A 27,080-nucleotide genomic window follows, 5' to 3' on the forward strand; every position below is an offset into this window, starting at 1 on the left:
CTCTACTGCTGACTAGCTGTCTGTCTACTCTGTACTGCTGACTAGCTGTCCCTTTACTCTGTACTGCTGACTAGCTGTCCCTTTACTCTGTACTGCTGACTAGCTGTCCCTTTACTCTGTACTGCTGACTAGCTGTCCTGCTACTCTGTACTGCTGACTAGCTGTCCATCTACTCTGTACTGCTGACTAGCTGTCCATCTACTCTGTACTGCTGACTAGCTGTCCCTCTACTCTGTACTGCTGACTAGCTGTCCCTCTACTCTGTACTGCTGACTAGCTGTCCCTTTACTCTGTACTGCTGACTAGCTGTCCATCTACTCTGTACTGCTGACTAGCTGTCCCTCTACTCTGTACTGCTGACTAGCTGTCTCTTTACTCTGTACTGCTGACTAGCTGTCCCTTTACTCTGTACTGTTGACTAGCTGTCCCTTTACTCTCTACTGCTGACTAGCTGTCTGTCTACTCTGTACTGCTGACTAGCTGTCCCTTTACTCTGTACTGCTGACTAGCTGTCCCTTTACTCTGTACTGCTGACTAGCTGTCCCTTTACTCTGTACTGCTGACTAGCTGTCCTGCTACTCTGTACTGCTGACTAGCTGTCCATCTACTCTGTACTGCTGACTAGCTGTCCCTCTACTCTGTACTGCTGACTAGCTGTCCCTCTACTCTGTACTGCTGACTAGCTGTCCCTCTACTCTGTACTGCTGACTAGCTGTCTGTCTACTCTGTACTGCTGACTAGCTGTCCCTCTACTCTGTACTGCTGACTAGCTGTCCCTCTACTCTGTACTGCTGACTAGCTGTCTGTCTACTCTGTACTGCTGACTAGCTGTCCCTTTACTCTGTACTGCTGACTAGCTGTCCCTTTACTCTGTACTGCTGACTAGCTGTCCCTTTACTCTGTACTGCTGACTAGCTGTCCCTTTACTCTGTACTGCTGACTAGCTGTCCCTTTACTCTCTACTGCTGACTAGCTGTCCCTTTACTCTGTACTGCTGACTAGCTGTCCCTTTACTCTGTACTGCTGACTAGCTGTCCCTTTACTCTGTACTGCTGACTAGCTGTCCCTTTACTCTGTACTGCTGACTAGCTGTCCCTTTACTCTGTACTGCTGACTAGCTGTCCCTTTACTCTGTACTGCTGACTAGCTGTCTGTCTACTCTGTACTGCTGATTAGCTGTCCCTTTACTCTGTACTGCTGACTAGCTGTCCCTTTACTCTGTACTGCTGACTAGCTGTCCCTTTACTCTGTACTGCTGACTAGCTGTCCTGCTACTCTGTACTGCTGACTAGCTGTCCATCTACTCTGTACTGCTGACTAGCTGTCCCTTTACTCTGTACTGCTGACTAGCTGTCCCTTTACTCTGTACTGTTGACTAGCTGTCCCTTTACTCTCTACTGCTGACTAGCTGTCTGTCTACTCTGTACTGCTGATTAGCTGTCCCTTTACTCTGTACTGCTGACTAGCTGTCCCTTTACTCTGTACTGCTGACTAGCTGTCCATCTACTCTGTACTGCTGACTAGCTGTCCCTTTACTCTGTACTGCTGACTAGCTGTCCCTTTACTCTGTACTGCTGACTAGCTGTCCCTTTACTCTGTACTGTTGACTAGCTGTCCCTTTACTCTCTACTGCTGACTAGCTGTCTGTCTACTCTGTACTGCTGATTAGATGTCCCTTTACTCTGTACTGCTGACTAGCTGTCCATCTACTCTGTACTGCTGACTAGCTGTCTGTCTACTCTGTACTGCTGACTAGCTGTCCCTTTACTCTGTACTGCTGACTAGCTGTCCCTCTACTCTGTACTGCTGACTAGCTGTCCCTCTACTCTGTACTGCTGACTAGCTGTCCATCTACTCTGTACTGCTGACTAGCTGTCCCTCTACTCTGTACTGCTGACTAGCTGTCCCTTTACTCTGTACTGCTGACTAGCTGTCCCGTTACTCTGTACTGTTGACTAGCTGTCCCTTTACTCTCTACTGCTGACTAGCTGTCTGTCTACTCTGTACTGCTGACTAGCTGTCCCTTTACTCTGTACTGCTGACTAGCTGTCCCTTTACTCTGTACTGCTGACTAGCTGTCCCTTTACTCTGTACTGCTGACTAGCTGTCCTGCTACTCTGTACTGCTGACTAGCTGTCCATCTACTCTGTACTGCTGACTAGCTGTCCATCTACTCTGTACTGCTGACTAGCTGTCCCTCTACTCTGTACTGCTGACTAGCTGTCCCTCTACTCTGTACTGCTGACTAGCTGTCCCTCTACTCTGTACTGCTGACTAGCTGTCTGTCTACTCTGTACTGCTGACTAGCTGTCCCTTTACTCTGTACTGCTGACTAGCTGTCCATCTACTCTGTACTGCTGACTAGCTGTCCCTCTACTCTGTACTGCTGACTAGCTGTCTCTTTACTCTGTACTGCTGACTAGCTGTCCCTTTACTCTGTACTGTTGACTAGCTGTCCCTTTACTCTCTACTGCTGACTAGCTGTCTGTCTACTCTGTACTGCTGACTAGCTGTCCCTTTACTCTGTACTGCTGACTAGCTGTCCCTTTACTCTGTACTGCTGACTAGCTGTCCCTTTACTCTGTACTGCTGACTAGCTGTCCTGCTACTCTGTACTGCTGACTAGCTGTCCATCTACTCTGTACTGCTGACTAGCTGTCCCTCTACTCTGTACTGCTGACTAGCTGTCCCTCTACTCTGTACTGCTGACTAGCTGTCCCTCTACTCTGTACTGCTGACTAGCTGTCTGTCTACTCTGTACTGCTGACTAGCTGTCCCTCTACTCTGTACTGCTGACTAGCTGTCCCTCTACTCTGTACTGCTGACTAGCTGTCTGTCTACTCTGTACTGCTGACTAGCTGTCCCTTTACTCTGTACTGCTGACTAGCTGTCCCTTTACTCTGTACTGCTGACTAGCTGTCCCTCTACTCTGTACTGCTGACTAGCTGTCCCTCTACTCTGTGCTGCTGACTAGCTGTCCGTCTACTCTGTTCTGCTGACTAGCTGTCCCTTTACTCTGTACTGCTGACTAGCTGTCCCTTTACTCTGTACTGCTGACTAGCTGTCCCTCTACTCTGTACTGCAGACTAGCTGTCCTGCTACTCTGTACTGCTGACTAGCTGTCCATCTACTCTGTACTGCTGACTAGCTGTCCCTTTACTCTGTACTGCTGACTAGCTGTCCCTTTACTCTCTACTGTTGACTAGCTGTCCCTTTACTCTCTACTGCTGACTAGCTGTCTGTCTACTCTGTACTGCTGATTAGCTGTCCCTTTACTCTGTACTGCTGACTAGCTGTCCCTTTACTCTGTACTGCTGACTAGCTGTCCATCTACTCTGTACTGCTGACTAGCTGTCCCTTTACTCTTTACTGCTGACTAGCTGTCCCTTTACTCTGTACTGCTGACTAGCTGTCCTGCTACTCTGTACTGCTGACTAGCTGTCCATCTACTCTGTACTGCTGACTAGCTGTCTGTCTACTCTGTACTGCTGACTAGCTGTCCCTTTACTCTGTACTGCTGACTAGCTGTCCATCTACTCTGTACTGCTGACTAGCTGTCCCTCTACTCTGTACTGCTGACTAGCTGTCCCTTTACTCTGTACTGCTGACTAGCTGTCCCTTTACTCTGTACTGTTGACTAGCTGTCCCTTTACTCTCTACTGCTGACTAGCTGTCTGTCTACTCTGTACTGCTGACTAGCTGTCCATCTACTCTGTACTGCTGACTAGCTGTCCCTTTACTCTGTACTGCTGACTAGCTGTCCCTTTACTCTGTACTGTTGACTAGCTGTCCCTTTACTCTCTACTGCTGACTAGCTGTCTGTCTACTCTGTACTGCTGATTAGCTGTCCCTTTACTCTGTACTGCTGACTAGCTGTCCCTTTACTCTGTACTGCTGACTAGCTGTCCATCTACTCTGTACTGCTGACTAGCTGTCCCTTTACTCTGTACTGCTGACTAGCTGTCCCTTTACTCTGTACTGCTGACTAGCTGTCCCTTTACTCTGTACTGTTGACTAGCTGTCCCTTTACTCTCTACTGCTGACTAGCTGTCTGTCTACTCTGTACTGCTGACTAGCTGTCCCTTTACTCTGTACTGCTGACTAGCTGTCCCTCTACTCTGTACTGCTGACTAGCTGTCCCTCTACTCTGTACTGCTGACTAGCTGTCCATCTACTCTGTACTGCTGACTAGCTGTCCATCTACTCTGTACTGCTGACTAGCTGTCCCTTTACTCTGTACTGCTGACTAGCTGTCCCTTTACTCTGTACTGCTGACTAGCTGTCCCGTTACTCTGTACTGTTGACTAGCTGTCCCTTTACTCTCTACTGCTGACTAGCTGTCTGTCTACTCTGTACTGCTGACTAGCTGTCCCTTTACTCTGTACTGCTGACTAGCTGTCCCTTTACTCTGTACTGCTGACTAGCTGTCCCTTTACTCTGTACTGCTGACTAGCTGTCCTGCTACTCTGTACTGCTGACTAGCTGTCCATCTACTCTGTACTGCTGACTAGCTGTCCCTCTACTCTGTACTGCTGACTAGCTGTCCCTCTACTCTGTACTGCTGACTAGCTGTCCCTCTACTCTGTACTGCTGACTAGCTGTCCCTCTACTCTGTACTGCTGACTAGCTGTCTGTCTACTCTGTACTGCTGACTAGCTGTCCCTTTACTCTGTACTGCTGACTAGCTGTCCATCTACTCTGTTCTGCTGACTAGCTGTCCCTCTACTCTGTACTGCTGACTAGCTGTCCCTCTACTCTGTACTGCTGACTAGCTGTCCCTCTACTCTGTACTGCTGACTAGCTGTCTGTCTACTCTGTACTGCTGACTAGCTGTCCCTCTACTCTGTACTGCTGACTAGCTGTCCCTCTACTCTGTACTGCTGATTAGCTGTCTGTCTACTCTGTACTGCTGACTAGCTGTCCCTTTACTCTGTACTGCTGACTAGCTGTCCCTTTACTCTGTACTGCTGACTAGCTGTCCCTCTACTCTGTACTGCTGACTAGCTGTCCTGCTACTCTGTACTGCTGACTAGCTGTCCGTCTACTCTGTACTGCTGACTAGCTGTCCCTTTACTCTGTACTGCTGACTAGCTGTCCCTTTACTCTGTACTGCTGACTAGCTGTCCCTCTACTCTGTACTGCTGACTAGCTGTCCTGCTACTCTGTACTGCTGACTAGCTGTCCATCTACTCTGTACTGCTGACTAGCTGTCCCTTTACTCTGTACTGCTGACTAGCTGTCCCTTTACTCTGTACTGTTGACTAGCTGTCCCTTTACTCTCTACTGCTGACTAGCTGTCTGTCTACTCTGTACTGCTGATTAGCTGTCCCTTTACTCTGTACTGCTGACTAGCTGTCCCTTTACTCTGTACTGCTGAGTAGCTGTCCATCTACTCTGTACTGCTGACTAGCTGTCCCTTTACTCTGTACTGCTGACTAGCTGTCCCTTTACTCTGTACTGCTGACTAGCTGTCCCTTTACTCTGTACTGTTGACTAGCTGTCCCTTTACTCTCTACTGCTGACTAGCTGTCCCTTTACTCTGTACTGCTGACTAGCTGTCCCTTTACTCTGTACTGCTGACTAGCTGTCCTGCTACTCTGTACTGCTGACTAGCTGTCCATCTACTCTGTACTGCTGACTAGCTGTCCCTCTACTCTGTACTGCTGACTAGCTGTCCATCTACTCTGTACTGCTGACTAGCTGTCCCTCTACTCTGTACTGCTGACTAGCTGTCTCTTTACTCTGTACTGCTGACTAGCTGTCCCTTTACTCTTTACTGTTGACTAGCTGTCCCTTTACTCTCTACTGCTGACTAGCTGTCTGTCTACTCTGTACTGCTGACTAGCTGTCCCTTTACTCTGTACTGCTGACTAGCTGTCTCTTTACTCTGTACTGCTGACTAGCTGTCCCTTTACTCTGTACTGTTGACTAGCTGTCCCTTTACTCTGTACTGCTGACTAGCTGTCCCTTTACTCTGTACTGCTGACTAGCTGTCCCTTTACTCTGTACTGCTGACTAGCTGTCCCTCTACTCTGTACTGCTGACTAGCTGTCCGTCTACTCTGTACTGCTGACTAGCTGTCCCTTTACTCTGTACTGCTGACTAGCTGTCCCTTTACTCTGTACTGCTGACTAGCTGTCCCTCTACTCTGTACTGCTGACTAGCTGTCCCTCTACTCTGTACTGCTGACTAGCTGTCCGTCTACTCTCTACTGCTGACTAGCTGTCCGTCTACTCTGTACTGCTGACTAGCTGTCCCTCTACTCTGTACTGCTGACTAGCTGTCCGTCTACTCTGTTCTGCTGACTAGCTGTCCCTTTACTCTGTACTGCTGACTAGCTGTCCCTTTACTCTGTACTGCTGACTAGCTGTCCCTCTACTCTGTACTGCAGACTAGCTGTCCTGCTACTCTGTACTGCTGACTAGCTGTCCATCTACTCTGTACTGCTGACTAGCTGTCCCTTTACTCTGTACTGCTGACTAGCTGTCCCTTTACTCTCTACTGTTGACTAGCTGTCCCTTTACTCTCTACTGCTGACTAGCTGTCTGTCTACTCTGTACTGCTGATTAGCTGTCCCTTTACTCTGTACTGCTGACTAGCTGTCCCTTTACTCTGTACTGCTGACTAGCTGTCCATCTACTCTGTACTGCTGACTAGCTGTCCCTTTACTCTTTACTGCTGACTAGCTGTCCCTTTACTCTGTACTGCTGACTAGCTGTCCTGCTACTCTGTACTGCTGACTAGCTGTCCATCTACTCTGTACTGCTGACTAGCTGTCTGTCTACTCTGTACTGCTGACTAGCTGTCCCTTTACTCTGTACTGCTGACTAGCTGTCCATCTACTCTGTACTGCTGACTAGCTGTCCCTCTACTCTGTACTGCTGACTAGCTGTCCCTTTACTCTGTACTGCTGACTAGCTGTCCCTTTACTCTGTACTGTTGACTAGCTGTCCCTTTACTCTCTACTGCTGACTAGCTGTCTGTCTACTCTGTACTGCTGACTAGCTGTCCATCTACTCTGTACTGCTGACTAGCTGTCCCTTTACTCTGTACTGCTGACTAGCTGTCCCTTTACTCTGTACTGTTGACTAGCTGTCCCTTTACTCTCTACTGCTGACTAGCTGTCTGTCTACTCTGTACTGCTGATTAGCTGTCCCTTTACTCTGTACTGCTGACTAGCTGTCCCTTTACTCTGTACTGCTGACTAGCTGTCCATCTACTCTGTACTGCTGACTAGCTGTCCCTTTACTCTGTACTGCTGACTAGCTGTCCCTTTACTCTGTACTGCTGACTAGCTGTCCCTTTACTCTGTACTGCTGACTAGCTGTCCCTTTACTCTGTACTGCTGACTAGCTGTCCCGTTACTTTGTACTGTTGACTAGCTGTCCCTTTACTCTCTACTGCTGACTAGCTGTCTGTCTACTCTGTACTGCTGACTAGCTGTCCCTTTACTCTGTACTGCTGACTAGTTGTCCCTTTACTCTGTACTGCTGACTAGCTGTCCCTTTACTCTGTACTGCTGACTAGCTGTCCTGCTACTCTGTACTGCTGACTAGCTGTCCATCTACTCTGTACTGCTGACTAGCTGTCCCTTTACTCTTTACTGCTGACTAGCTGTCCCTTTACTCTGTACTGCTGACTAGCTGTCCTGCTACTCTGTACTGCTGACTAGCTGTCCATCTACTCTGTACTGCTGACTAGCTGTCTGTCTACTCTGTACTGCTGACTAGCTGTCCCTTTACTCTGTACTGCTGACTAGCTGTCCATCTACTCTGTACTGCTCACTAGCTGTCCCTCTACTCTGTACTGCTGACCAGCTGTCCCTTTACTCTGTACTGCTGACTAGCTGTCCCTTTACTCTGTACTGTTGACTAGCTGTCCCTTTACTCTCTACTGCTGACTAGCTGTCTGTCTACTCTGTACTGCTGACTAGCTGTCCATCTACTCTGTACTGCTGACTAGCTGTCCCTTTACTCTGTACTGCTGACTAGCTGTCCCTTTACTCTGTACTGTTGACTAGCTGTCCCTTTACTCTCTACTGCTGACTAGCTGTCTGTCTACTCTGTACTGCTGATTAGCTGTCCCTTTACTCTGTACTGCTGACTAGCTGTCCCTTTACTCTGTACTGCTGACTAGCTGTCCATCTACTCTGTACTGCTGACTAGCTGTCCCTTTACTCTGTACTGCTGACTAGCTGTCCCTTTACTCTGTACTGCTGACTAGCTGTCCCTTTACTCTGTACTGTTGACTAGCTGTCCCTTTACTCTCTACTGCTGACTAGCTGTCTGTCTACTCTGTACTGCTGACTAGCTGTCCCTTTACTCTGTACTGCTGACTAGCTGTCCCTCTACTCTGTACTGCTGACTAGCTGTCCCTCTACTCTGTACTGCTGACTAGCTGTCCATCTACTCTGTACTGCTGACTAGCTGTCCATCTACTCTGTACTGCTGACTAGCTGTCCCTTTACTCTGTACTGCTGACTAGCTGTCCCGTTACTCTGTACTGTTGACTAGCTGTCCCTTTACTCTCTACTGCTGACTAGCTGTCTGTCTACTCTGTACTGCTGACTAGCTGTCCCTTTACTCTGTACTGCTGACTAGCTGTCCCTTTACTCTGTACTGCTGACTAGCTGTCCCTTTACTCTGTACTGCTGACTAGCTGTCCTGCTACTCTGTACTGCTGACTAGCTGTCCATCTACTCTGTACTGCTGACTAGCTGTCCCTCTACTCTGTACTGCTGACTAGCTGTCCCTCTACTCTGTACTGCTGACTAGCTGTCCCTCTACTCTGTACTGCTGACTAGCTGTCCCTCTACTCTGTACTGCTGACTAGCTGTCTGTCTACTCTGTACTGCTGACTAGCTGTCCCTTTACTCTGTACTGCTGACTAGCTGTCCATCTACTCTGTTCTGCTGACTAGCTGTCCCTCTACTCTGTACTGCTGACTAGCTGTCCCTCTACTCTGTACTGCTGACTAGCTGTCCGTCTACTCTGTACTGCTGACTAGCTGTCCCTTTACTCTGTACTGCTGACTAGCTGTCCCTTTACTCTGTACTGCTGACTAGCTGTCCCTCTACTCTGTACTGCTGACTAGCTGTCCTGCTACTCTGTACTGCTGACTAGCTGTCCATCTACTCTGTACTGCTGACTAGCTGTCCCTTTACTCTGTACTGCTGACTAGCTGTCCCTTTACTCTGTACTGTTGACTAGCTGTCCCTTTACTCTCTACTGCTGACTAGCTGTCTGTCTACTCTGTACTGCTGATTAGCTGTCCCTTTACTCTGTACTGCTGACTAGCTGTCCCTTTACTCTGTACTGCTGAGTAGCTGTCCATCTACTCTGTACTGCTGACTAGCTGTCCCTTTACTCTGTACTGCTGACTAGCTGTCCCTTTACTCTGTACTGCTGACTAGCTGTCCCTTTACTCTGTACTGTTGACTAGCTGTCCCTTTACTCTCTACTGCTGACTAGCTGTCCCTTTACTCTGTACTGCTGACTAGCTGTCCCTTTACTCTGTACTGCTGACTAGCTGTCCTGCTACTCTGTACTGCTGACTAGCTGTCCATCTACTCTGTACTGCTGACTAGCTGTCCCTCTACTCTGTACTGCTGACTAGCTGTCCATCTACTCTGTACTGCTGACTAGCTGTCCCTTTACTCTGTACTGCTGACTAGCTGTCCCTTTACTCTGTACTGCTGACTAGCTGTCCCGTTACTCTGTACTGTTGACTAGCTGTCCCTTTACTCTCTACTGCTGACTAGCTGTCTGTCTACTCTGTACTGCTGACTAGCTGTCCCTTTACTCTGTACTGCTGACTAGTTGTCCCTTTACTCTGTACTGCTGACTAGCTGTCCCTTTACTCTGTACTGCTGACTAGCTGTCCTGCTACTCTGTACTGCTGACTAGCTGTCCATCTACTCTGTACTGCTGACTAGCTGTCCCTCTACTCTGTACTGCTGACTAGCTGTCCCTCTACTCTGTACTGCTGACTAGCTGTCCCTCTACTCTGTACTGCTGACTAGCTGTCCCTCTACTCTGTACTCCTGACTAGCTGTCTGTCTACTCTGTACTGCTGACTAGCTGTCCCTTTACTCTGTACTGCTGACTAGCTGTCCATCTACTCTGTACTGCTGACTAGCTGTCCCTCTACTCTGTACTGCTGACTAGCTGTCTCTTTACTCTGTACTGCTGACTAGCTGTCCCTTTACTCTTTACTGTTGACTAGCTGTCCCTTTACTCTCTACTGCTGACTAGCTGTCTGTCTACTCTGTACTGCTGACTAGCTGTCCCTTTACTCTGTACTGCTGACTAGCTGTCTCTTTACTCTGTACTGCTGACTAGCTGTCCCTTTACTCTGTACTGTTGACTAGCTGTCCGTCTACTCTGTACTGCTGACTAGCTGTCCCTTTACTCTGTACTGCTGACTAGCTGTCCCTTTGCTCTGTACTGCTGACTAGCTGTCCCTCTACTCTGTACTGCTGACTAGCTGTCCCTCTACTCTGTACTGCTGACTAGCTGTCCGTCTACTCTGTACTGCTGACTAGCTGTCCATCTACTCTGTACTGCTGACTAGCTGTCCCTCTACTCTGTACTGCTGACTAGCTGTCCCTCTACTCTGTACTGCTGACTAGCTGTCCCTCTACTCTGTACTGCTGACTAGCTGTCCGTCTACTCTCTACTGCTGACTAGCTGTCCGTCTACTCTCTACTGCTGACTAGCTGTCCGTCTACTCTCTACTGCTGACTAGCTGTCCGTCTACTCTGTACTGCTGATGTGGCCCTGCCCCTCTGCACAGAACCACTGCAGCTGCTCCCTGTCTACCACAGACAGACACACACCATTAACCACACAGTGGTGATGCAGCTATATCGGGTGGATAGCCTTAGCACTGTGACTAGGCTTTGTAAATATTGTTTTTGTGTGTGCATGTATGTGTGTGTGTGCTGGTACCTGTCTTTCTGAGTGTGTGTATGTATATATATATATATATGTGTGTGTGTGTGGTGTGAATGTGTGTTGTGTGTCTACTTGTTTGTGTGTGTGTCTGACCAGCGTCCCCTGCAGAAAGAGAGAGACCCAGACAAGGGGTTCTCTGTCTGAGTGCAGCTGCTGTCTCCCCTTTTATTGAGTTAGAATGTATTATTCAACCATTTTTCTGTGTTATGTCTTCCAGAGCAGGAGATGGAGATGGAGATGGGGAGAGAGAGCGAGAGAGAGAGAGGGAGGGGGAGAGAGAGAGAGAGAGAGAGAGAGAGAGAGAGAGAGAGAGAGAGAGAGAGAGAGAGAGAGAGAGAGAGAGAGAGCAGCCTAGCAACAGCGCAGGAGTGCCTACCCATTGGACAGTTCAGTTTGATCTCTGTGAGTGAGTGGCTCGGCTGTTTTTATCACAGAGCAACAGCCTGCTTTCTGTATCGGTTGTATTGAGGGTTAAGAGAAGCAAGATGCTTTTTAGTATCAAAGGAGAGAAAGTGGTGTGTGAAAGGCAGTGAGTTGTCTGTCTGTCTGAGGTTTTAGGGTCACTGTAGTGTTGCTTTGAGAAAGTGTGTATGTGAGATACAACGGACGGTCAACATGGCTCTCTCTTTATCTGGAGTCACAGCATGGCTTTCTCATACACACACTCAGTTCACACCCACACACACACACCTCTGTCCTTTTTAAATGTTGCTCTCCAGTCCTCACTAAGGCCATATTGATTGTACAACAGTGTAGCTCCACAGACTTTTATTTTCACTTTTACTTATTCACTTTGAAGAACAAGGAAACAAGTTACGTTCCCACTCGTGCTATCCCTCTATTCCATCCTTCCCCCCCCTCTCTCCTTCCCCACACTCTCCTCATCTCCTTCCCCCCCCTCTCTCTCCTTCCCCACACTCTCCTCCTCTCCTTCCCCCCCCCTCTCTCCTTCCCCACACTCTCCTCCTCTCCTTCTCCCCCTCCCATTGCTGCTAATTTATGGATTTATCTCCTAATGGCCTCCTCATGGCTTCCTTACTGTCCCCTCCATATCTAACATCTTCTCTGCAGTGATCTCCTCTACTGCTGCTCCCCCATTAGCCCTGTCTGTTTGGCCAGGCTGACTGTCAACCTGTTGGGGGAAGGGAGTCAGAAAACCTTGTAACAATGTCACCCCATTTTGAAATGATGATCACCGTGACTACCACGTCTACTTGCTGGTTTAGACCCAGTTACACCGTTTGGAGACTAAATGCATTCAGGAATCAGAACTTGTTTGGATGACGTAATTGTCTAGCATGCAGACAAGCATGAGCAGCAGGCCAGGATGGCTAAGAGATTTGACCATTCTGAAATTAAAAACATTGTTCCCCTTCTGTAGCCGAGATGTATTTGTTAGTCAGAGAAGTGTAGTCTTTGCTGTAAATGCTTTCTTAGCATATGTTTTGTTTAATGTAGATACTACATGTTGTGATCCTTGTATAGGATGAATGCCTCTCACTCCCTCCCTCCTCTCTCTCTCTCTCTCTCTCTCTCTCTCTCTCTCAATTCAAATCAATTTCAATTTAAGGGCTTTATTGGCATGGGAAACGAATGTTAACATTGCCAAAGCAAGTGTAGTAGATAGTAAACAAAAGTGAAATAAACAATAAATATTAACAGTAAACATTACACTCAGAAGTTCCAAAAGAATAAAGACATTTAATTATGTCTATATACAGTGTTGTAACAATGTGCAAATAGTTAAAGTACAAATGGGAAAATAAATAAACATAAATATGGGTTGTATTTACCGTGGTGTTTGTTCTTCACTGGTTGCCCTTTTCTTGTGGCAACAGGTCACAAATCTTGCTGCTGTGATGGCACACTGTGGTATTTCACCCAGTAGATAAGGGAGTTTATCAAAATTGGGTTTGTTTTCGAATTCTTTGTGGATCGCTGTAATCTGAGAGAAATATGTGTCTCTAATATGGTCATACATTTGGCAGGAGGTTAGGAAGTGCAGCTCAGTTTCCACCTCATTTTGTGGGCAGTGTGCACATAGCCTGTCTTCTCTTGAGAGCCAGGTCTGCCTACGGCGGCCTTTCTCAATAGCAAGGCTATGCTCACTGAGTCTGTACATAGTCAAAGCTTTCCTTAAGTTTGGGTCAGTCACGGTGGTCAGGTATTCTGTAGTCCCCTGTAGCTCAGTTGGTAGAGCATGGCGCTTGCAACGCCAGGGTTGTGGGTTCGTTTCCCACAGGGGGCCAGTATGAAAATGTATGCACTTACTTAACTGTAGGTCGCTCTGGATAAGAGTGTCTGCTAAACGACTAAAATGTAAATTTGTACTCTGTTTAGGGCCAAATAGCATTATAGTTTGCTCTGTTTTTTTGTTAATTCATTCCAATGTGTCAAGTAATTATCTTTTTGTTTTCTCATGATTTGGTTAGGTCTAATTGTGTTGCTGTCCTGGGGCTCTGTGGTGTCTGTTTGTGTTTGTGAACAAAGTCCCAGGACCCACTTACTTAGGGGACTCTTCTCCAGGTTCATCTCTCTGTAGGTGATAGCTTTGTTATGGAAGGTTTGGGAATCACTTCGTTTTAAATGGTTATAGAATTTAATGGCTCTTTTCTGGATTTTGATAATTAGCGGGTATCGGCCTAATTCTGCTCTGCATGCATTAGTTTGTGTTTTTCGTTGTACACTGAGGATATTCTTGCAGAATTCTGCATGCAGAGTCTCAATTTGGTGTTTGTCCCATTTTGTGAATTCTTGGTTGGTGAGCGGACCCCAGACCTCACAACCATAAAGGGCAATGGGTTCTATAACTGATTCAAGTATTTTTAGCCAGATCCTAATTGGTATGTCAAATATTATGTTCCTTTTGATGGCATAGAAGGCCCTTCTTGCCTTGTCTCTCAGATCGTTCACAGCTTTGTGGAAGTTACCTGTGGCGCTCATGTTTAGGCCGAGGTATGTATCGTTTTTTTGTGTGCTGTAGGACAACGGTGTTTAGATGGAATTTGTATTTGTGGTCCTTGCAACTGGCCTTATTTGGAACACCATTATTTTTGTCTTACTAAGATTTAATGTCAAGGCCCAGATCTGACAGAATCTGTGCAGAAGATCTAGGTGCTGCTGTAGGCCCTCCTTGGTTGGGGACAGAAGCACCAGATCATCAGCAAACAGTAGACATTTGACTTCAGATTCTAGTAGGGTGAGGCCGGGTGCTGCAGACTTCTCTCTCTCTCTCTCTCTCTCTCTCTCTCTCTCTCTCTCTCTCTCTCTCTCTCTCTCTCTCTCTCTCTCTCTCTCTCTCTCTCTCTCTCTCTCTCTCTCTCTCTCTCGTGCAGCACAGATGGTACTGTACAAGGAGGGACTTCCTCCCTGTTGCTTAGTGTGTTGCCATGGCTACCAAAGAGGAGGATATTCCTGACCCAATATATTTTACTTGACATTACTTTTCATTTCCCTCTCCTCATGTTTTACCCTTCTCCCTCTGTCTATCTGTTTCCCCTTCTCCTCTTGTCTATCTTTCCCCCTCTCCTCCTGTCTTTCTGTTTCCCCTTCTCCTCCTGTCTTTCTGTTTCCCTCTCATCCTGTCTATCTGTTTCCCTATCCTGTCTTTCTTTCTCTCTCCTCCTGTCTATATGTTTCCCTCTCCTCCTGTCTATCTGTTTCCCTCTCCTCCTGTCTTTCTGTTTCCCTCTCCTGTCTTTCTGTTTCCCCCTCTCCTCCTGTCTTTCTGTTTCCCTCTCCTGTCTTTCTGTTTCCCCCTCTCCTCCTGTCTTTCTGTTTCCCTCTCCTCCTGTCTTTCTGTTTCCCCCTCTCCTCCTGTCTTTCTGTTTCCCCCTCTCCTCCTGTCTTTCTGTTTCCCTCTCCTCCTGTCTTTCTGTTTCCCTCTCTCCTCCTGTCTTTCTGTTTCCCCCTCTCCTCCTGTCTTTCTGTTTCCCCTTCTCCTCCTGTCTATCTGTTTCCCTCTCTCCTCCTGTCTTTCTGTTTCCCTCTCTCCTCCTGTCTTTCTGTTTCCCTCTCTCCTCCTGTCTTTCTGTTTCCCCTTCTCCTCCTGTCTTTCTGTTTCCCCTTCTCCTCCTGTCTATCTGTTTCCCTCTCTCCTCCTGTCTATCTGTTTCCCCCTCTCCTCCTGTCTTTCTGTTTCCCCCTCTCCTCCTGTCTATCTGTTTCCCTCTCCTCCTGTCTTTCTGTTTCCCTCTCTCCTCCTGTCTTTCTGTTTCCCTCTCCTCCTGTCTTTCTGTTTCCCTCTCCTCCTGTCTTTCTGTTTCCCTCTCCTCCTGTCTTTCTGTTTCCCTCTCCTCCTGTCTTTCTGTTTCCCTCTCCTCCTGTCTTTCTGTTTCCCTCTCCTCCTGTCTTTCTGTTTCCCTCTCCTCCTGTCTTTCTGTTTCCCTCTCCTCCTGTCTATCTGTTTCACCTTCTCCTCCTGTCTATCTGTTTCCCTCTCTCTCTCTTTTCACTTATTCTGCGAGAGCAAAAATGTAAGCAGGTCCGATCTGCACTGTGTGTTGTAGAGAGATGAGAGGAACCATTAAGGTCAGATAGTGGTGGGCTGTCTTCTATCACCTCAACGTTTAGGTTAGTTAGTTAGTTAGTTAGTTAGGTTTAGGTCAGATAGTGGTGGGCTGTCTTCTATCACCTCAACGTTTAGGTTAGTTAGTTAGCTAGTTAGTTAGTTAGTTAGGTTTAGGTCAGATAGTATGCACGCATGACTGTAAGTCGCTTTGGATAAAAGCGTCTGCTAAATGGCATATTATATTATTATTATAGTGGTGGGCTGTCTTCTATCACCTCAACGTTTAGGTCAGTTAGTTAGTTAGTTAGTTAGTTAGGTTTAGGTCAGATAGTGGTGGGCTGTCTTCTATCACCTCAACGTTTAGGTTAGTTAGTTAGTTAGTTAGTTAGTTAGTTAGGTTTAGGTCAGATAGTGTGGTCCTCTGTAGCTCAATTGGTAGAGCATGGCGCTTGTAACGCCAGGGTAGTGGGTTCGATCCCCGGGACCACCCATACGTAAAAATGTATGCACACATGACTGTAAGTCGCTTTGGATAAAAGCGTCTGCTAAATGGCATATTATTATTATTATAGTGGTGGGCTGTATTCTATCACCTAAACATTTAGGTTAGTTAGTTGGCTAGTTAGTTAGTTAGTTAGTTAGTTAAGTTTAGGTCAGATAGTAGTGGGCTGTCTTCTATCACCTCAACGTTTAGGTTAGTTAGTTAGTTAGTTAGTTAGTTAGTTAGTTAGTTAGTTAGTTAGTTAGTTAGTTAGTTAGGTTTAGGTCAGATAGTGGTGGGCTGTCTTCTATCACCTCAACATTTAGGTTAGTTAGTTATTTAGTTAGTTAGTTAGTTAGTTAGTTAGTTAGTTAGTTAGGTTTAGGTCAGATAGTGGTGGGCTGTCTTCTATCACCTGGGTCTTCTATCACCTAAACATTTAGGTTAGTTAGTTGGTTAGTTAGTTAGTTAGTTAGGTTTAGGTCAGATAGTGGTGGGCTGTCTTCTATCACCTCAATGTTTAGGTTAGTTAGTTTACCAGCCTGATACTGTTAGGCTAATGAGCTCTCATTACTGACATCCCTCAAAAAGATTGCCCTCTCTTGTGTGTGTGTGCGTGTGTGTATTACTGTATGTTTTCCAGTGATATATAATGCTCTGTGACCAACCCCCTGGGTGGTGATATATAATGCTCTGTGACCAACCCCCTGGGTGGTGATATATAATGCTCTGTGACCAACCCCCTGGGTGGTGATATATAATGCTCTGTGACCAACCCCCTGGGTGGTGATCTATAATGCTCTGTGACCAACCCCCTGGGTGGTGATATATAATGCTCTGTGACCAACCCCCTGGGTGGTGATATATAATGTTCTGTGACCAACCCCCTGGGTGGTGATATATAATGCTCTGTGACCAACCCCCTGGGTGGTGATCTATAATGCTCTGTGACCAACCCCCTGGGTGGTGATATATAATGCTCTGTGACCAACCCCCTGGGTGGTGATATATAATGCTCTGTGACCAACCCCCTGGGTGGTGATATAGGAGACAATGTGGCTCTAATCTTCTCTTCCTACTGTTCAGGCTGCGTCCTACCAGCCCAGCACTCACACACACACAGACACACACACACACACACACACACCAGCACTTCCTGTTCAGACGTCCTCTCGGTGTCCTCATCACAGCGCGACTCCATCTATCACCATCACTGTCTCCCCTCTGTGACATCACTACCTCGCTAGTCCCTTTCCCTGCTGGCTGCCTCCCTAATTCCCTCCTGGCAGGGAGGGCACGAGGCGGAGGAGGGTTGGTGGCAGGGAGGGGTGGGGGAGGGGAGTTGGTGGCAGGGAGGCCACGAGGTGGAGGGGGGTTGGTAGGAGGGAGGGGGGGGGGCGTTGATTATGACTGAAGTTAACAGCTCATCTGCAAGGAGGGAGGGAGGGACAGCTGCTGCCAGCCCAGGGGTTTAATGGGGACTGCAGTTTCCTTCCTTCCTTCCTCTGAGTCTCTGCTATCACCTGCAGTGTTCCTGCACCAACCACCCTCCTCCTGTATGTCTCCCTCCCTCAATTAGTCACATGGTCTGAGATGTTTGTCCTTTGAAAAGCTGCTTACTTGGTAGACTGACAACATACCAGATGTCAGATCTTAATTTGACCCCTTTTTGTCGCATGAGGAAAATAATCCTGCAGCAGAAGGATTTTAATATCTGAATAAATATTTAGAATGGCCACCAGGGAGCAGCTGGAAGCGGTGTTTGTATACAACGCAGTACCGTACCTACATAGTACAGTGCGTCTCGTGTGAATTTTAATATGGATTATAATAAATTGACATATTTGTAGGGGATAGATGTATCTTTTTTATTTGTTTAATCAATTGTTTTATTTTATGTTGAAGGCAAGCAATAGGCAGAGTAAATTATTTTGGTTACCTCAGTGCCACTGACCACAACACACATATGCTGGAGTTGGTATGGGTTGAAATCCAGCCCACTGCCCTTTGACTCATGGAGGAACGTCTATTTTTGACGCATTCATTCCATGTGGTTACAGAGTTAAAACAGAAACAACTCAAAGGTTAACAGTTTAGGCATTAAATCAGAGTGGTTAAGGTTAGGGCTATGGTTTGGGGAAGGCTTAAAACAAAATAATTAAAAACGACACACCTATGTATCATCAGTATTCATAGTATTCTTAGTGCTTGCTAGAGCGTTGTGAACTGCCATAGTGCAGTGGTCGAAGCAGCGCGCTCCATCTCCGATCTAGTGACCAGCCTGAGCCTACATTAGACCCACAAGGTAATTGCATTTATATAAATGTTTTCAAGAATAAAAAGAAAAGACTGATCATTTACACATCAAAGAAAACTGTCTCAGCTCAACAAAATCGTCTTTGGATAGGCTGAAATGCATAAACATCTTGACAGATATTAAGCTATATAAAACAACGGTTGTTGATGTGTATGACTGCATTTCAGATACATTAAAGTTTTTTTGAATGTTGTAGTAAGAGGACCTAGGCCTAGCGTTTGAGCGAACTAAGGTGACAATTATTTTGATAGCAAGCCCTGATCCCAATGACTCGACTGCCCCTGCATGGAGAGAAAGAGAACTGCTAATTTTCAGGGACTCACAAGGCTCATTTGAATTTCCTGTCGCAGCAGCGACAAAAGAGTGATCAAGTTAAGATCCAACATCTGTACTGGGTAAATGGCTTCAAGGTCTGGCCTGATTTAGGACCAGGGTGAGATTGTAGCATGTGTTTTCTGGACCCTGGATGTGTCCCAAAGTATTCCCTGCATAGGGCTCTGGTCAAACGTAGTGCACTACTTATGGAATAGGGTGTCAATTAGGACACAACCCCTGAATTGATCCTTTGTCAGCGTGGTACCACGGACTTAACTGTGCAAAGGTGAAAATAGTGAAACTTGGCAGACACACAACAGACATATCAGCAGTGTTTACATTGCTCATTCTAGACTATTTCAATAACACTTCATTTGACAGTTTAAAAAACTGTTTTCATTGAATAACTGGGTAAATAGTGTAATCGGTACTAACATTTTAATTTGATTGAGAGATAGTAGTATGTCAATTATGAGCTAGAATTAAACAATCATTTAATTCCCTGCACTTTTTTCTCTCAGATGTCCTTGATACTCCCAGTATGGCATATATTAGAAAATACAACACTCAAAATGAAGTTCTATGTTGGTGATAATTACCTTGCATCTACTGTCTCTTATGACTTACTATCACTACCTACAGTGGGGGAAAAAAGTATTTAGTCAGCCACCAATTGTGCAAGTTCTCCCACTTAAAAAGATGAGAGAGGCCTGTAATTTTCATCATAGGTACACGTCAACTATGACAGACAAATTGAGATTTTTTTTTCCAGAAAATCACATTGTAGGATTTTTAATGAATTTATTTGCAAATTATGGTGGAAAATAAGTATTTGGTCACCTACAAACAAGCAAGATTTCTGGCTCTCACAGACCTGTAACTTCTTCTTTAAGAGGCTCCTCTGTCCTCCACTCGTTACCTGTATTAATGGCACCTGTTTGAACTTGTTATCAGTATAAAAGACACCTGTCCACAACCTCAAACAGTCACACTCCAAACTCCACTATGGCCAAGACCAAAGAGCTGTCAAAGGACACCAGAAACAAAATTGTAGACCTGCACCAGGCTGGGAAGACTGAATCTGCAATAGGTAAGCAGCTTGGTTTGAAGAAATCAACTGTGGGAGCAATTATTAGGAAATGGAAGACATACAAGACCACTGATAATCTCCCTCGATCTGGGGCTCCACGCAAGATCTCACCCCGTGGGGTCAAAATGATCACAAGAACGTTGAGCAAAAATCCCAGAACCACACGGGGGGACCTAGTGAATGACCTGCAGAGAGCTGGGACCAAAGTAACAAAGCCTACCATCAGTAACACACTACGCCGCCAGGGACTCAAATCCTGCAGTGCCAGACGTGTCCCCCTGCTTAAGCCAGTACATGTCCAGGCCCGTCTGAAGTTTGCTAGATTGCATTTGGATGATCCAGAAGAGGATTGGGAGAATGTCATATGGTCAGATGAAACCAAAATAGAACTTTTTGGTAAAAACTCAACTCGTTGTGTTTGGAGGACAAAGAATGCTGAGTTGCATCCAAAGAACACCATACCTACTGTGAAGCATGGGGGTGGAAACATCATGCTTTGGGGCTGTTTTTCTGCAAAGGGACCAGGACGACTGATCCGTGTAAAGGAAAGAATGAATGGGGCCATGTATCGTGAGATTTTGAGTGAAAACCTCCTTCCATCAGCAAGGGCATTGAAGATGAAACGTGGCTGGGTCTTTCAGCATGACAATGATCCCAAACACACCGCCCGGGCAACGAAGGAGTGGCTTCGTAAGAAGCATTTCAAGGTCCTGGAGTGGCCTAGCCAGTCTCCAGATCTCAACCCCATAGAAAATCTTTGGAGGGAGTTGAAAGTCCGTGTTGCCCAGCGACAGCCCCAAAACATCACTGCTCTAGAGGAGATCTGCATGGAGGAATGGGCCAAAATACCAGCAACAGTGTGTGAAAACCTTGTGAAGACTTACAGAAAACTTTGACCTGTGTCATTGCCAACAAAGGGTATATAACAAAGTATTGAGAAACTTTTGTTATTGACCAAATACTTATTTTCCACCATAATTTGCAAATAAATTCATTAAAAATCCTACAATGTGATTTTCTGGATTTTTTTTCCTCATTTTGTCTGTCATAGTTGACGTGTACCTATGATGAAAATTACAGGCTTCTCTCATCTTTTTAAGTGGGAGAACTTGCACAATTGGTGGCTGACTAAATACTTTTTTTCCCCACTGTATATCACGATCTACTGTGGGATATTCACTGTGGGAATTCACTGTGGGATTTTTACTGTGGGATTTTCACTGTGGGATTTTGTATCTCAAAATGGGCTTTACTGACTGAATTTCTACTTTATCCCATGTTTGAGCATTTAAACCACAAGTGATGCACTTCACTTGAAGGTTGAGTATCCCAAATGGCACCCTATTACTTATACTGTATAGTGCAAGCCCTATGCACCCTGGTCAGAAGTAGTGCACTATATAGGGAATAGGGTGCCATTTGGGACGTACCCCAAGTGAAAGAGCTTGAACAGCTTTTCCTCCTAAATGACATGGAGGTCTCCATCTTGTTGTCTTTAGGGCCCTCCTGTCAGGGGAACCCCAGAGTGATTGATCCTCCAATCACATTACTCTAATCTTCCTGTCACTCCGATTCATCTCTCCTAAATCTAAATAGCTAAGAGACTCCGCAATCCATCGGCCACGATGCACCACAACTCAGCCCCTCTCTCTCTCTTCTCTCCCCCTCCTCAGGGACGCTGTACGCGTGACAACTGTAAGTACCTGCACCCCCCTCCCCACCTCAAGACCCAGCTGGAGATCAACGGGAGGAACAACCTGATCCAGCAGAAGACAGCAGCGGCCATGTTGGCCCAACAGATGCAGTTCATGCTGCCGGGAGCCCAGTTGCAGCCCATAGTGAATAGCCCACACTACACAGTGAGTACTTCATGTATAGTCCATAGTATGTAGCCCACACTGCACAGTGAGTACTTCATGTATAGTCCATAATATGTAGCCCACACTGCACAGTGAGTACTTCATGTATAGTCCATAGTATGTAGCCCACACTGCACAGTGAGTACTTCATGTATAGTCCATAGTATATAGCCCACACTGCACAGTGAGTACTTCATGCATAGTCCATAGTATGTAGCCCACACTGCACAGTAAGTACTTCATGTATAGTCCATAGTATGTAGCCCACACTGCACAGTGAGTACTTCATGCATAGTCCATAGTATGTAGCCCACACTGCACAGTGAGTACTTCATGCATAGTCCATAGTATGTAGCCCACACTGCACAGTGAGTACTTAATGTATAGTCCGTAGTATGTATGAGTACTTCATGTATAGTCCATAGTATTTATGAGTGCTTCATGTATAGTCCATAGGATGTAGCCCACACTGCACAGTGAGTACTTCATGCATAGTCCATAGTATGTAGCCCACACTGCACAGTGAGTACTTCATGCATAGTCCATAGTATGTAGCCCACACTGCACAGTGCGTACTTCATGTATAGTCCATAGTATGTAGTCCACACTGCACAGTGAGTACTTCATGTATAGTCCATAGTATGTAGCCCACACTGCACAGTGAGTACTTCATGCATAGTCCATAGTATGTAGTCCACACTGCACAGTGAGTACTTCATGTATAGTCCGTAGTATTTATGAGTGCTTCATGTATAGTCCATAGGATGTAGCCCACACTGCACAGTGAGTACTTCATGCATAGTCCATAGTATGTAGCCCACACTGCACAGTGAGTACTTCATGCATAGTCCATAGTATGTAGCCCACACTGCACAGTGAGTACTTCATGCATAGTCCATAGTATGTAGCCCACACTGCACAGTGAGTACTTAATGTATAGTCCGTAGTATGTATGAGTACTTCATGTATAGTCCATAGTATTTATGAGTGCTTCATGTATAGTCCATAGGATGTAGCCCACACTGCACAGTGAGTACTTCATGCATAGTCCATAGTATGTAGCCCACACTGCACAGTGAGTACTTCATGCATAGTCCATAGTATGTAGCCCACACTGCACAGTGAGTACTTCATGTATAGTCCATAGTATGTAGTCCACACTGCACAGTGAGTACTTCATGTATAGTTCATAGTATGTATGAGTACTTCATGTATAGTCCATAGGATGTATGAGTACTTCATGTATAGTCCATAGGATGTATGAGTACTTCATGTATAGTCCATAGGATGTATGAGTACTTCATGTATAGTCCATAGGATGTAGCCCACACCAAACCATCCTCATTATTTTGTCAACACATTAGATTTACACTCACGTTTATTTACACAGTTTGGACCGTGGCTGTTCACTGACTGTCTCTCTCTCTGATCCTCCCTCTCTCCACCTCTCCTTCTCTCTCAGACTACGTTCCCTATGACTCCCAGTATGTCGTCTCTGGCCACCAGTCCCAGTATGGCGTTCAGCCCGTATCTGAGCCACATGGGTCCAGGGATGGGCCTGATGCCTGAGCTGCTACCCCAGGCCCCCCTGCTGGTCCCAGGGAGCCCCACCGGCCTCCAGGCCATGGGCAACAGCAGCTCCCAGCAGAAACACATGCGCACAGACAAACTGGAGGTATGTGTGGTGTGTGTTGTGTGTTTCTGTCTTTGCCGTAGCCCAGTCTGTAGCAGAGAAATAGAATGATAGAATATAATAGAATCATTCTAGTTCTGTGGTCTGAACTCCTTCACTGACTGTGCCCCCCTAACCCTAACCCCACTCAGGTATGTCGTGAGTTCCAGAGGGGTAACTGCACGCGGGGCGAGGGCGACTGCCGCTACGCCCACCCCATGGAGGCGGCCATGGTGGACGGCAGTGAAAACTCAGTCATTGTCTGCATGGACTACATCAAGGGCCGCTGCTCCAGGGACAAGTGCAAGTACTTCCACCCCCCTGCCCACCTGCAGGCAAGGATTAAGGCCTCCCAGCACCAGGCCAGCCAAACGGCCAACGCCATGGTGAGTCATGGTAAATACTAGTGATGGGGAAAATATTGATACAGTTACATATCGCAATATTATTTTGGACAATATTATATTGATACTTTGACTTCAAGTGTTTTTTTGTGGGGTTTTTTTGGTAGGTAGCGTGAGCTAGCGCTAGTCGGCTGTACCTGCGCTAAAACTCTGGTATTTTTCATCCTATAGCTTGTTCTCCTTCTTATTTTTAAATAGTGAGCCAACATATTTTCAGCACTTTTATTTCCCTGACTGATCAAAACTCATTTTCTCTGATCAAAACTCCTCTCTCTTGTCTCTCTGCAGCAGACATATAGTGAACAATATGTTTTGAACATCAAATCACAATAAAATCACAGTATCGAATTGCAATACATATAGAATCGTGAGTATCGCAATACATATAGAATTGTGAGAATCGCATTACACATCGTATCGGAACCTAAGTATGGTGATAATATCATATCTTGAGGTCCCTGGCAATTCCCAGCCCTAAGAAACACTGACTGGACAAAGAGCCACAGAGGGTGTCACTGCATGATTCAGCTGGTCGTCTTGGGCTGAGTCAGGAATGGCACCCTACTCCCTACATAGTGCACTACATTTGACCAGAACCCGATGGGCCCTGCACAAACGTTTTGCACTACACTGAGTGTACAAACCATTAAGAACACCTACTCTTTCCATGACATAGACCGACCAGGTGAATCCAGGTGAAAGCTATGATCCCTTATTGGTGTCACTTGTTAAATCCACTTCAATCAGTGTAGCTGAAGGGTTAAAGAAGGATTTTTAATGGTGCAACCCAATATTAGGAAGGTGTTCTTAATGTTTTGTACACTCAGTGTAGATAGGGAATAGGGTGCAATTTCAGACGCATCTTTGGTCTGCATTGGTTCTCTGTAATCCGCAGAGACATAGAGTTTATATTTCACCTGTTTTTAATTTTCTGCAATTGGGTATTTATTTACTGTTTCTATGCAGGCTAAGGGTAGCACACCACTAGCACATTACCCACCAGAGATGAAATGATGTATTTTCTTGCTGTATAGTGTGTGAGAAGTGTTTCTGCTGGAGGCTGGATTGTGTTTGAGGCTGGAGTTGCATCCCAAATGGCACCCTATTTCCTATATAGTGCACTACTTTTGACCAGAGCCCTATGGGCCTTTGTATCCTCCGTGATATATGGAGGCAACAGGAGGAGAATCTGTCAGGATGAACAACAGCAAACAGACTGTCTGCATTGCAGGTGTATGAAAACGAGAGAGAGAGAGAGAGAGAGAGAGAGAGAGAGAGAGAGAGAGAGAGAGAGAGAGAGAGAGAGAGAGAGAGAGAGAGAGAGAGAGAGAGAGAGAGAGAGAGAGAGAGAGAGAGAGAGAGAGAGAGAGAGAGAGAGAGAGAGAGAGAGAGAGAGAGAGAGAGAGAGAGAGAGAGAGAGAGAGAGAGAGAGAGAGAGAGAGAGAGAGGGGGAGAGAGAGAGAGAGAGAGAGAGAGAGAGAGGGGGAGGGAGGAGGGAGGGGGGAGCAGGCCAGAGAGAGAGGGGGGACGGAGTGGGACAGAGAGCGAGGGGGAAGGAGCAGGAAGGAGAGAGAGGGAGGGAGGGAGCGGGACAGAGAGAGGGAGGGAGGGAGCGGGACAGAGAGAGAGAGAGAGGGAGGGAGGGAGCAGGTCAGAGAGACAGGGAGGGAGCAGGTCAGAGAGACGGGGGAGGAGTGGGACAGAGAGAGGGGGGAGGGAGCAGGTCAGAGAGAGAGGGGAGAAGGCGGGTCAGAGGGGGGAGGGAGGGAGGGATGGAACAGGACAGAGAGAGAGAGGGAGGGAGCAGGCCAGAGAGAGGGGGGAGGGAGCAGGCCAGAGAGAGAGGGGGACGGAGCGGGACAGAGAGAGAGGGGGAGGGATCAGGCCAGAGAGAGAGGGGGACGGAGTGGGACAGAGAGCGAGGGGGAAGGAGCAGGAAGGAGAGCGAGGGGGAAGGAGTAGGAAGGAGAGAGCGGGAGCGGGACAGAGAGAGGGAGGGAGGGAGCGGGTCAGAGAGAGGGAGGGAGGGAGCGGGCCAGAGAGAGGGAGGGAGGGAGCAGGTCAGAGAAACAGGGAGGGAGTAGGTCAGAGAGACAGGGAGGGAATAGGTCCGAGAGACGGGGGGGGCAGGCCAGAGAGAGGGGGGAGGGAGCGGGTCAGAGAGAGAGGGGAGGGCGGGTCAGAGGGGGAGGGAGGGATGGAACAGGACAGCGAGAGAGAGGGAGGGAGCAGGCCAGAGAGAGGGGGAGGGAGCGGGTCAGAGAGAGAGGGGAGGGGGCGGGTCAGAGAGAGAGGGGAGGAGCAGGGCAGAGAGAGAAGGGAGGGGCGGGTCAGAGAGAGAGGGGGAGGGAGCAGGTCAGAGAGAGAGGGGGAGGAAGCAGGAAGGAGGAAGAGGGGGAGGGAGCGGGTCAGAGAGCGGGTGGGAGCTGGTCAGAGAGAGGGGGAGAGGGCAGGGTAGAGAGAGGGGGGAGCGGGACAGAGAGAGGGAGGGAGGGAGGGAGCAGGGATAGAGAGGGGGGAGGGAGCAGGCCAGAGAGAGGGAGGGAGAGAGAGAGGGTGGGAGCAGAACAGAGAGAGGGGGGAGGGAGCAGGGCAGAGAGGGGGGGGAGTGGGTAAGAGAGAGAGAGGGGGAGGGAGCAGGGCATAGGGAGGGAGGGAGGGAGCAGGTAAGAGAGAGAGGGGGAGGGAGGGATGGATTAGGCCAGAGAGAGAGAGAGAGGGGGGAGGATGCAGGACAGAGAGTGGGAAGGAGGGAGTAGGCCAGAGAGAGAATGGGAAGGAGCAGCGAGAGAGAGTGGGGGAGGGAGCAGGGCGGAGAGAGAGAGGGGGAGGGGGAGGGGGCAGAACAGAGAGAGAGAGGGGGAGGGAGAGGGACAGAGAGCGAGGGGGTAGGAGCTGGTCAGAGATAGTGGGGAGGGGCGGGGCGGGCAGAGAGAGAGGGGGAGAGGGTAGGACAGAGAGAGAGGCGGAGGGAGCGGCCCAGAGAGAGAGGGGGAGAGGGCGGGACAGAGAGCGAGGGGGTGTGAGCTGGTCAGAGATAGGGGGGAGGGAGCGGGAAAGAGAGAGCGAGGGGGAGAAGGCAGGACAGAGAGAGAGGGGGAGGTAGCAGGACAGAGAGAGAGAGGGAGGGAGGGAGCCCGTCAGAGAGAGAGGGGGAGGGAGCAAGACAGAGAGAGAGGGGGAGGGAGCAGGTCAGAGGAGGAGAGAGAAAGAAAGACAGGATAGGGAAACAGATAGACAGGATGAGAGGGAAACAGAAAGACAGGAGGAGAAGGGGAAACAGAAAGACAGGAGGAGAGGGGGAAAGATAGACAAGAGGAGAAGGGGAAACAGATAGACAGAGGGAGAAGGGTAAAACATGAGGAGAGGGAAATGAAAAGTAATGTCAAGTAAAATATATTGGGTCAGGAATATCCTCCTCTTTGGTAGCCATGGCAACACACTAAGCAACAGGGAGGAAGTCCCTCCTTGTACAGT

The 27,080-nt window shown here is 47.6% G+C and overlaps 1 protein-coding gene across 6 annotated transcripts in view; it reads left to right on the forward strand.

Annotated features, from left to right (window-relative positions):
- Positions 1-27,080, forward strand: part of mbnl3 (muscleblind-like splicing regulator 3) — a 70,522-nt gene that overhangs the window by 25,442 nt on the left and 18,000 nt on the right. For all 6 annotated transcript variants that reach the window (XM_045226561.1, XM_045226550.1, XM_045226524.1 and 3 more), the window contains 3 exons: positions 21,342-21,527; positions 22,990-23,202; positions 23,352-23,585. In XM_045226561.1, the coding sequence (XP_045082496.1) occupies positions 21,342-21,527; positions 22,990-23,202; positions 23,352-23,585 (633 nt within the window). The remainder of the gene's footprint in view (positions 1-21,341; positions 21,528-22,989; positions 23,203-23,351; positions 23,586-27,080) is intronic.

The sequence above is a fragment of the Coregonus clupeaformis genome, chromosome 2 (genome assembly GCF_020615455.1).
Source record: "Coregonus clupeaformis isolate EN_2021a chromosome 2, ASM2061545v1, whole genome shotgun sequence".
In the NCBI taxonomy this organism is placed as follows: domain Eukaryota; kingdom Metazoa; phylum Chordata; class Actinopteri; order Salmoniformes; family Salmonidae; genus Coregonus; species Coregonus clupeaformis.